This window comes from Nicotiana tomentosiformis, chromosome 12, assembly GCF_000390325.3.
Source record: "Nicotiana tomentosiformis chromosome 12, ASM39032v3, whole genome shotgun sequence".
In the NCBI taxonomy this organism is placed as follows: domain Eukaryota; kingdom Viridiplantae; phylum Streptophyta; class Magnoliopsida; order Solanales; family Solanaceae; genus Nicotiana; species Nicotiana tomentosiformis.
The window spans coordinates 106269862-106280375 of record NC_090823.1 but is presented as its reverse complement, the minus strand read 5'-3'; the positions used below and the strand labels follow the sequence as shown (position 1 = coordinate 106280375).

General features: G+C 36.7%; 2 protein-coding genes across 5 annotated transcripts; one reads left to right on the top strand and one right to left on the bottom strand.

The window, feature by feature from the left end:
- Positions 1-2854: 2854 nt before the first annotated feature.
- LOC104110490 (UPF0481 protein At3g47200-like) lies at positions 2855-4604 on the top strand. The gene has a single exon (XM_009620002.4). It carries the CDS (start codon positions 2890-2892, stop codon positions 4420-4422), a length of 1533 nt encoding a protein of 510 aa, XP_009618297.1. The 5' UTR covers positions 2855-2889; the 3' UTR covers positions 4423-4604.
- Positions 2921-8548, bottom strand: LOC104110489 (inosine-5'-monophosphate dehydrogenase 2). Of its 4 annotated transcripts, none has more exons than XR_004510579.2 (6): positions 7398-8495; positions 6648-6827; positions 5843-6100; positions 5553-5646; positions 3742-4217; positions 2921-3587 (listed from the first exon to the last, which is right to left on the bottom strand). XR_004510579.2 is itself a non-coding variant. In XM_033659783.2 (5 exons), exons 1-4 carry the CDS (start codon positions 8385-8387, stop codon positions 5575-5577), a joined length of 1500 nt encoding a protein of 499 aa, XP_033515674.1. In that variant the 5' UTR covers positions 8388-8495; the 3' UTR covers positions 2921-3570; positions 5553-5574. The 4 variants fall into 4 exon arrangements, 2 of the variants coding, with proteins under 2 accessions (XP_033515674.1, XP_009618296.1); XR_004510578.2 differs by having other exon boundaries at positions 2921-3570; XM_033659783.2 differs by lacking the exon at positions 3742-4217 and having other exon boundaries at positions 2921-3570.
- Positions 8549-10514: the final 1966 nt, after the last annotated feature.

Below are 10514 nucleotides of genomic sequence, written 5' to 3'. Positions count from 1 at the left end.
CAGTTCCACAACTTCATCATCAAATGCCTTCATCGCTCGAAGGGCTTTCTTAGCACCCTCAAGCCACAACATTGGATCTTCATCAACTATAGTACCACGGAACAACGGAGGACTCAACTTCAAAAATTCATTCACTCTTGAGGACTCAGAATTATTCTGTCTATTTGATTGAGGCGGATTCTCATCTCTTCTCTAGTTCTGGTTGGCCGTGAAGGCTTTAAACATCTCCATAGCACTATTGACAGCATTAAACATCTTACCCACCTCTGGAAATATAGTTGTCTGAGCATGAACTGATGTTGGGGGTGGCAATGGATCCTGAGTTACTTGCTCATCATGCTCCACCCCTTCTTCATGTTCAACCCGGGGTACTTGAACCCCTTTGTGGATTTACCATTCTTTTTCTGAGTTGAAGCCTTCTTAGTTCTACCTTAAGCCACAATAATAGCAATAGTTTCTTGAGCAGCTTCCTGAGTGTCGGTGTCAGAGTTGCGAGTATGAGCCATTTCTTCGATTTTTGGAGAAACGAATACATTAGATAATTTCTTAGAGGTAGGCTCTACTACACGATCTAAAGTATGAAAAAAATGAGACTTTTCCTAAATGCTTGTAGCCTCATATTTATAAGTATGGCGCACTTCGTACTCACAAATAAGACTCTACTGACACAGCTTCATAGACCCCTAAGACTCCATAAACTTGATGCTCTGATACCAAGTTTGTCACGACCTATTTTTCTGAACAAGCCTTGACGGGTATCCGATCGCTAATTTGACCGAGCGAACCATCTGCACTTATCAAAACTATTATCATTTCAAACTTTATATGCAACAAGGCAATACTTTAATCAAATACTTTTAATTAATTTGAATATCTAAAATAAACCAACTCCAAAACTTTATTCGTGGTAACTACTGAAATTTTGCAAAGTTATTATAAAAAATATCTTAATCTTAACCCATCAACTATGTCTACGAAGTCTCTACTGATAAACTGACGCACTGCTCAAGACATGAGATTTCCTGGCTAGTTCTCCAAGTAAACAAAGAAATAGCTAAATAATGATGACTCAAAGGAATACTTCGCGAACAAAAGCGGAGCTCACCAATAGCACTCGAAGTGAGGGAAGTCCTAACCTGTAGACTACTAGCCTGCAAAACCGGTTGCTATGTTGTACCGCAGACCAACGCAGGTTCCCAAAAGAGAACGTCATTAGCATCCATTATACTCAGTGAGTCTCAACGACCCCCCACTAAAGCAGGGAACGAATCTTTAATAAACAAACAAAGATTCTAAATGCATGAAAAACATAAGGCTTCTGAGAACAATTCTAAAATAATTGCATAACAGTTTATAGATATTCTAAAAGAAATTCATTTCTTTTTCTTTCTTATCTAAATAAATACTTCACTTTATGCTTCCGGAGCTCCAATTATCCTGACTTATTCCCGTCTTAGTCACCGTGTGATCGGCACGGGTTCGATCCCAACCTAATCGAATAGCCCCAATCCACGAGGTGCCACTCGCTTCGTGATTCTCGGCGCCCATGTATCATACCTTAGCCTGGCTAGGCAAATTCTCAGCTACGACAACCTTGGCTCGTGTTCTCCCTACTTTGGCACAAGTAGTTTCAAGAAGTCAACACCTTGATCAGGACCCTCGGGCTGGACGATGACCCCTTCTCAGAATAGGGGATACTCTCAAAAATACTTTAATAATAAACTTTTATGTGCCTCGCTAGGGTCTAAATCAACTTCTCAACTTTCTTGACCATTCAAGATTAAATCTTTTCTCGAACAACCTATACATACTCATACTGGTATCTTTAAATTTAAAGCATGACATAAGCATGAAATAAACATTCAAAATTATTTCTAAAGATTCTTGCTTTTTCATTAATTTTCAACATGAAAATGTCATATAAGAATAACACAAACTTCTGAAAATTTATGCACATATGTAAGAATAAATCATCTAAACTTTAGCTAAAACAACTCTAAGTTAATAAGTACTCACTCGCTCCAATTAAGTACATATTAACTCTTCTAGGTAATTCATCAAATACCTTGTATGCGTGCTTTTATGAGTTAAACCACTTTAGTAAAGAGTTATATCAACTCACGTCAAAATTTCTCGAGTCAATACGTAGGCCCTGATGCATGTGTGAGTAAGCAGCAAGGCTGCCTCTGTTTCGTGTCTGTTTCTACTTTCGTATAAGGCTTTAAGCCTTTTTCCTTCCAACAGCCCACTTTATGGGTTATAGGCTTGTCCCCCCTCCCCCACCTCCCAAGCTCCCCTCCTCCCTCTTTTTTTTTCACTTAACTTGTACTTAATGATACTCACTTCTAATAACTAATAATATTAACTTTATTAAAATTCACCTAGTAGTATATCCAACTATTTATAAATAGAGAAGTAACTCAAAAGTCAATCATAAGGGGTTTAAATCCGTAATAGAAATATAATTCTTTTTTTATGCACTCAAGGCAAGATAAAAAAAATTAAATTCTATATTGAGCGTGTCTTAAAATTTTTATAGATTTGAGAAATGTTACATAAAGTATCAGAAAAGCATACAAAATAAGAACCAACATCGAAGAATTTGCCTTTGACCACTAAAGAAAGCCTAAACTATAATGTGTTAAGCACAAGCTTCAGATTGAAGGCAACCCAAAGTGCTATCAGACCCTCGTTGTTTCCATCGGTCCAATCCACCATAGGAAACCGAACATTCACCTTGCCTAAAATAAAAGAATAGAAATCACCTTGCCTAAAGTAAAAGAAAACTTTTATTCTTTCACTAGCTAGTCCTATAAGTAGTTTAAACAAATGTATACAAATTACAATTATCAAGATTGAGGTTCTTAACTTGACTAGAATTCAGCAAAAATGGATAAACAATATGCTAAAGAAACAATGATTACTAGAGAAGAAGGTAGGTGCATTGGCAATGAAAAGATTTCTGGTAATCAAGATGAATGCAACATTACAATTCAAGAGTCAAACTCAGATTCTCATGAAATCAGTGAAAATGAGAGACAATGGCTAAAATCATTGGAGAAGAGCAGAGAGTACCCCACCATTGGCTCATCACAGAAGCCAAAGATACACATGGTCCCCAAAATGCATCGCGAGATTGAATCAAATGTAAGATGCTATGAGCCCCTTGTGGTTGCTCTCGGTCCATTTCACCATGGAAAATCCAAGCTTCAACCTATGGAGAAGTACAAGGAGATGATGGCAATTCAGTTTGCTGATCAAGAAAGCACCGAACCAAAATCTGCTGGGGTCTTATCACGGCTTTTAACAAAATCAGTGTCCATTGATGAGCTTTACAAAAAGGTGAAGAACATTGTGCCTAATGTCAGGGAGTGTTATGCTCTGGACTTGATTAAAGATTACAGCAATGAGGAGTTTGCACAGATGATGTTCCTGGATGGCTGTTTCATTCTCCAATATATTCTCTGCCTTGTCACTGGCAATTATAAGAAGCTGCAAATGAAGAGTCATGATATAGCTTTCATTCGTCGTGATCTTTTCTTACTTGAAAATCAGCTACCTTTTGAAGTCCTGCATGTGTTAATGAGCTGTAGGTTCAATAAAGATGAAGGAATGAGAATGATTAAAACGTTCATCTCCAGTGCACATGCAAAGCCCCCTCAAAATCATGGATTAATTCAAAGTATCAAGGATGTCTTTCTTGATTTCTTTGGCAAGATTTGTGAAGGAGAAGGGCCTTACCTGATCAAAGAAGAAAATCCTGCTCATCTGCTTGAGATATTAAGAACGCAACTCATAGACCCAAATGTTTTCTCAGAAGGAGGATGCTATCTAAGGGGTGAGTGGTGCTCATATCGTTCAGCCATGGAGCTCAAGAGAGCAGGAATACGTTTCAGGCGTGGAAAAAGTCGTCGTCTTTCAGACATTAAGTTCAACTCATTTCATTGCTCGGCTCTTTTAACACTTCCATCTATAACCATAGATGATTCAACCAAGTCAGAGCTTTTAAACTTGGTTGCATATGAGGCATGTCCTGACACACCAGATGACTTTGGAGTTACATCTTATCTTTGCTTCATGGATTCACTAATTGATCATGCTGAAGATGTGAAGGAGCTGAGATCCAAAGGTATACTTCTTAACTTTCTTGGAAGTGACCAAGAAGTAGCAGATCTCTTCAATGAAATAGCAACAGATTTGGTCCCTAATCCACATGCCTTTGTTGGTGTGAAAGACAAAATTGAGAATCATTACAATAACAAAGGAAAAATATGGATTGCTGAGTGGAAGAACACTCATTTTACTACCCCATGGACTATTTTTGCATTTATTGCCGCAATTTTTGTCATAGGTTTGGAAGTTACTGGTACAGGTCTATCAGGTATCCAAACCTACTTTGCAGTCCATCCAAAAGGCAGCTAGTAATGCTAGTATTAAAAACCAACCAGTTCTTTTTTCTTATTTTCTGCAGTAAATAACGAGTGTCATGTTTTCTGAATTCATCATTTGTTTTACATTACTGCTATGACGATGATCAATCTTTGTACTCATGTCTATGTACACAAACTTGATTTGTTTGTTATTCATATTTTTGTTCGTGTAAATTTACTACTCTGAAGCACATGAATGGTATTGGATCATGACGTAGACCTTTGAACGATTACTAGACAAAAAGACAATGTTGTTTCCTAATTAATCCAAAATCATTCTTTCTTATGAAGAGGTTGTCTAAGTGAAACTTAAGTAATTGATACTTTGGAGGGTGCAACTTACTAGGATTTTCAAGAACAAGGAACACTAAATGCAATACGATTCCTCCGTTTCTTACTGTAAAAGCATCATGAGTTTTTTATTCAAAGTATAGAACAAAAACAGAAGTGCAGATATCAGAATATACAGACTTGATATCAGAGGAAACTTTATAGAAAGTAAAATGCGAAAGATCTGGACTGCCTATCATTTTCACTCTAAGCATCAGAAAAGCCTAGAAATTTAGAACAAACATTGAAGAATTAGGCTTTGACCACTACAGCAATGGCTGCTCATCAGGATAAAATCACCAGCCATGCACCCGTTTTGTATGATTTGCCGGTTTCTATAGAAAATTAAATATTTAATGTAAGCCCTTCCACTAAGAATACCAGAGAAACCTAAACTATAAAGAGTTCACTAGGAATACAAGTTAATTGGAGATTCACTATGTGCCGGCCACATCACCCTATGGCTACCAATATTTTCTAGTACTCTGGTCAATAAAGTTTTACTATTAAAACTAATTATGAAAAGGAAGAAGTTTTCCAAATCCATCTTATGGAGTTATATTATATTGACAATTAGAAGTTCATGTAAATCTGATTTGCTATTTTGCATATTGTATTGGCAAGAGGTTGATTTTGCAGCATGCTTTTCTGACATATATGGCAATAGTTACTGATAAATAGAGAGAGAAACTTGGAGCATGCATTCCGAAAATTTGACTAGACTGCCAACCACAGCTAAGGTTTTGTAAAGTTTAACAACAAGAAACTTGTGTATCAAGCGTAACTGCTTACATTACTCTCCAATAAAGTTAAATCAGAAGTATCTCTTCTCATAACCGACGAGACCATGAACCCCTCCTTCAACTTGTGCGGCTCCTGTTCGGACCTGGAGAACCAGAAAAGAGAGTAAAAGTTAGATTCCCATGAACTAACAATCAAAAAAAAGTTAGATCCCCATGAACTATGAGGTAAGATGATTCTGCTGTTTCATTTTTTTTCAAATACCCGAAAAACAAAACACAAACATGCAGCAATATAATAATGGTTGAGTAAGAAGATACAACAAATAACAAGAGACAAACCTCTAGCCTCAATTTGCCTGATTTTAAAAGATGATGAGCAGATTGCAAGGAGGAAGCACCTAGATCCTGGAATCCTTGCTTTACAGCTTGCATTGTATAGGGAATGAACTTCAGAATAGAACCTTTATCAGCAACTGAACCAACAACTCCTTGAGCAATCTTTAGTTTAGCAGTATCACCCAAGTATCTTGCATCACTCCCTTTTGTCATTGCTTCCAGGGATCCCATACCTCGATATTTTTTCACACGCAGACCATTCTATCCTTGCCCAAAAATTGACCAAAGTTAACAATAGCTCAAGGGCATATTTGAGTTGATTACACTTGCAAATATGAACAGAATCACCCAGGTTCTTTTAGTCTCGAGAGTACAAATATTTGCAATCAAGCAGCTTTGAAGATAACATAACCAAAACTCTTGTCACAGAAAGCAGATATACTATGTGCCAAATAATAAAATATACTATATATATTTAAAATAAGGCCAGTATACAGATAGCCCGAAGAGTTGGCACAAAATGTATATTAGACACTGAAACTTTGCTACTGACCACCTGACACTTCATGCCAACTTTGAGGGACACAGCCAAATTGCCGCCTAAAAATTAAAAAGTTCTATATCCAAAGAGCAAATTTCCATGGACTAAGTCAACTTGCATGCAGGATATAAACTGAAAACAGATAGGAAAGTTTCCAGGAAATATCATGTAAAAATAAGAGTCCAGATACAGCTAAAGAAACCGTAGATGTATCTTGGAAGGAACTTTTGCATACATAGCATAAAAGCATTGAGAATCCTGTTGTACCTTATATTCATATGTGCCGGGAGCTTCATTACTACCAGCCAAGAAGCTTCCCATCATGACAGTTGATGCTCCAAGTGACAATGCCTTCACGATATGGCCAGAATTTGAAATCCCACCATCAGCGATGACAGGGATACCATGCTGCTCAGCAATTGATGACACCTTGTAAACAGCAGTTGCCTAAACAAAATTGACAGAGAACATAATTATCAAAATGGTCCTTAATGTATCCAGGGTTGCTTTATTTGGTCCTTAATATATCACGCTTGACAGATATAATTCTTAATGTAGGTAAATAGAAGACACATCTGGTCGGAAAACCTAAATCTAACAGATTTCTCAAAAGAGGCTTTATGTTTAATGCTTTTCCCTGTTCCCTGCTCAAAGATCAGATCATTTCCCTCCACGAGGAAACATTCACAGATATTCACTTCAAATTTGCACTAAGAAAACTGCACTCCATGCTAAAACTGTACTCTTCAAATTTGCACAAAAAAGCGCACTTCTATCAGTTCACTGCACCAGAATTTTTTACTGAAAAAGTTGCACTACTATCACTTCAGTGCACCAGATTTTTTGACTTAATAATATGAACCAGATTTTTTCTCAAAAAGCTGCACTTCCATCACATAACCAAACATAGCAAACAATGCAACAAATTTTAAATTGGAACAAAGGGAGCACAATCATCAGAACAAAAAACCAGTTGCTTCCAACAATAACAAGTTAATGAAGAGATAGATAATTCACCTGACCGCGGCCCACAGCGCAAACTTCTTGAGTGGTACAGATGGAGCCGGATCCCATACCAACCCTTAATCCATCAACACCCTGCTTAATTAAGTTCTCAGCTTGGTAATTAGTGACTACATTTCCACCAATCACATCCAAGTGAGGGTAAGTATGTTTCACATGCTTGATCATATTAATCTGGTACAGCGAATTCCCTTGCGAGCTATCAATCACCACAGCATTAATCCCTTCTTTCACTAAATGCTCCAGCCTCTCTTTATCTGAGTCTCTCGTCCCCACCGCTGCCCCCACTAAGAACTTCCCGTCTTCCCCTAAAGATGGCAAGCCCAATTTCGGAAGTCCCTTTATTCTCTCCATATCAGCACTCGTGACTAAATTGACTGCTTCCCCGTTTTCCTCCTCCTCGTTTACTAACGCAACAAAGTCCAGCTTTTTAGATGCCATGTAGCCTGCCACGTCATTGAAATTATAACTCGAAGGCAGAGTAACGGGAGAAGCGTTCATATAAGTAGAGATCCTAGCTTCCTTATTGCTCAAGTTCTCCCAATCAAACTTGGACACGTGTCCTAACAGTTTGGATTGTTTGTTCCCTGACTCGGTGACGAAAATGCAAGGGGAGTTAGCGAATTCATCGGCGGAGTGGATTGAATCGGACGGAGAAGCGAAGATTAAGTCGGCTGAGAAAGGGATTTTATGAGATTTGGCGGCACGGATGATGGATGCTTGTTGAGAGATAGTGTTGTTGTAGTGAACGATACCTATTCCGCCGAGCGCCGCCATGGAAACGGCCATGGAGGTCTCGGTGACGGTGTCCATGGGAGAAGCGACGCAGGGGATGGAGAGGGGGATGTTGCGGCTGAGCTTAGTGGAGAGGTTAACGTCGTCGACGGGGAAGTCGATGTAGCCAGGGAGGAAGATGACATCGTCGTAAGTGTAGGAGTAACCTTGGTTGAACAATCTCTCAGCTGGAAATCCGTCGTTGTTCATGGCGGCGGCGGCGATGGCGGCAAATGTCTAGGGTTGTGTTTTGTCTACCAAATTCTTTCGTATGAAATGTTTAATGTTGGGAAAGGATACCTGTCAAGTAGAGTTCTGGTAGCCAACAGAATCTCTCTGTATATATAATTGAGCGCAAATTGGCGTGGATATGGATGGCAGGGTAGTTAGTTTTCTTTCTCCTAATTTTCACCCATCAATAATCAACAAATAAAATGAGAAGGGTAAAAAATGCCCCTAAGCTATTGAAAAACGGCGAAAGTCCAAATATACTCGTTATTTTCAAAAATGGTCTAAGAATATCCCTCATTATACTATTGGGTTATCTATACCCCTTCAGTTATACTTCGGGTTCAAATATACCCTCATTTAAACGGAGGGACACGTGTCATCGTCATGTTGACCAATTCTAAATATCTCCTAATTAATTAAAAATACCCATATCCGAAAAGTAATTTTTTAAAGCTATTTATTTTTTGTAAAAATTGGAAAAAATTGAAATTATTTTTACTAAAAACTGAAAAAAACAAAAATATTTTTTTTTCCAATTTTTACAAAAATATTGCTTTAGAAAATTACTTTTCAGTTTTTATTTTTTAGTTTTTACAAAAACAATTGCTTTAGAAATTATTTTTCAGTTTTTTAAAGAAATATTTTTGTAAAAACTGAAAAAATATATTTTTAATTTTTTCAGTTTTTAGTAAAAAATATTCAGTTTTTTCCCGTTTTTAATTGTTTTAGAAAATTATTTTTCAGTTTTTTTGTAAAAGCTGGGGGAAAAAAGTATTTTCGTTTTTTTTTTCAATTTTTTGTAAAAAAAATTCAGTTTTTTTTCAGTTTTTACAAAAAAAAAAATTGCTTTAGAAAATTACTTTTCGGGTATGGTAATGGATCTTTTTAATTAATTATGAGATATTTAGAATCGGCCAACAGAACGATGACACGTGTCCCTCCGTTTAAATGAGGGATATATTTGAACCCAAAGTATAACTGTAGGGGTATAGATAACTCAATAGTATAACGAGGGATATTTTTAGACTATTTTCGAAAGTACAGTGGTATATTTGGATCTTTGCCGATTGAAAAAGGTCTAAAATTACCCTTTTATCCACCTATTAGGCTAATATATCCCTCCATTCACCTTTTTGGTTCACTTATACCCTTTGACCGTTAGGTCAATGCTAAATTTTAAGAATAATTATTTAAATTTGACGTGGCAACTTCTTATTGGTCGAAATTAAAACATCTAAACCTATAAGAAAGATCCACCCATATCTACCCGTTTCTCGGACTAACCTGCCCCGAACACTAATCCGACCCGAATAAAAAGTTCAAATAAAAAAAGATGCCCCATTTTCATCTAATCCATGGATTTACATGTGATCATTTTCTTGATTAATCTCATGTATAACATTATCATCGAATAAAGGTTCATGAACAAATTAAACAAACAAAAAAAACCTAGCATGAATGAATCAATGATTTTCTTGACAATAATGTGGGACAGAAAACTAGGGGTAGTCCAACGGTTTATGATATCTTCCAAACAATCACTTTAAGTGATTAAATTAAACTCATATTGAATATAATGCAATTTGTGTCTATCATGTAAATTGAACTAGATGCCATAACAAGAAAAAGAAAACCACGTTGTAAATTTGCGTCTATATGTTCGCTACAATTTCCATGGAGCTTTTGTTCTATGGAGTTTGATAGAAGTGGGGCCTCTCTTTTTTTAGTTTAACTTTTTGTTCGGGTGGGGTTAGTGTTTGAAGCGGGTTAGTATGAAAAATTAATAGATATGGATGAGTCTTTCTAATGAGTTAGATGTTTTAATTTTGGCCAATAAGAAGTTGTCACGTGTAATTTAAATAGTTATTATTTTTAATTCAGCATTGACCTAACGGTCAAAGGGCATAAGTGAACCAAAAAGCTGGATGGAGGGGTATTTTTAGCCCAATAGGTGAATGAAGGGTATTTTTAAACCTTTTTCAATAGTTTAGGGGCATTTTTAACCCATTTCCGATAAATAAAATATATAGATATAAGTAATAAGATACATCATTTTAAAATCAATAAATAAAATATAGATATAAGATACATCTTTTTAAAAAGCAT

What these genes read in the sequence shown, in the direction of transcription:
- LOC104110489 (XM_009620001.4), bottom strand. Translation starts at nt 8,387, where the DNA reads ATGAACAACGACGGATTTCCAGCTGAGAGATTGTTCAACCAAGGTTAC. An exon ending in GCGCTGTGGGCCGCGGTCAG is followed by an intron (nt 6,828 to 7,397) that starts GTGAATTATCTA and finishes AATTTTGTTTAG; the next exon opens with GCAACTGCTGTTTACAAGGT. An exon ending in CAGGCAAATTGAGGCTAGAG is followed by an intron (nt 5,647 to 5,842) that starts GTTTGTCTCTTG and finishes CTGGTTCTCCAG; the next exon opens with GTCCGAACAGGAGCCGCACA.
- LOC104110490 (XM_009620002.4), top strand. Translation starts at nt 2,890, where the DNA reads ATGGATAAACAATATGCTAAAGAAACAATGATTACTAGAGAAGAAGGT.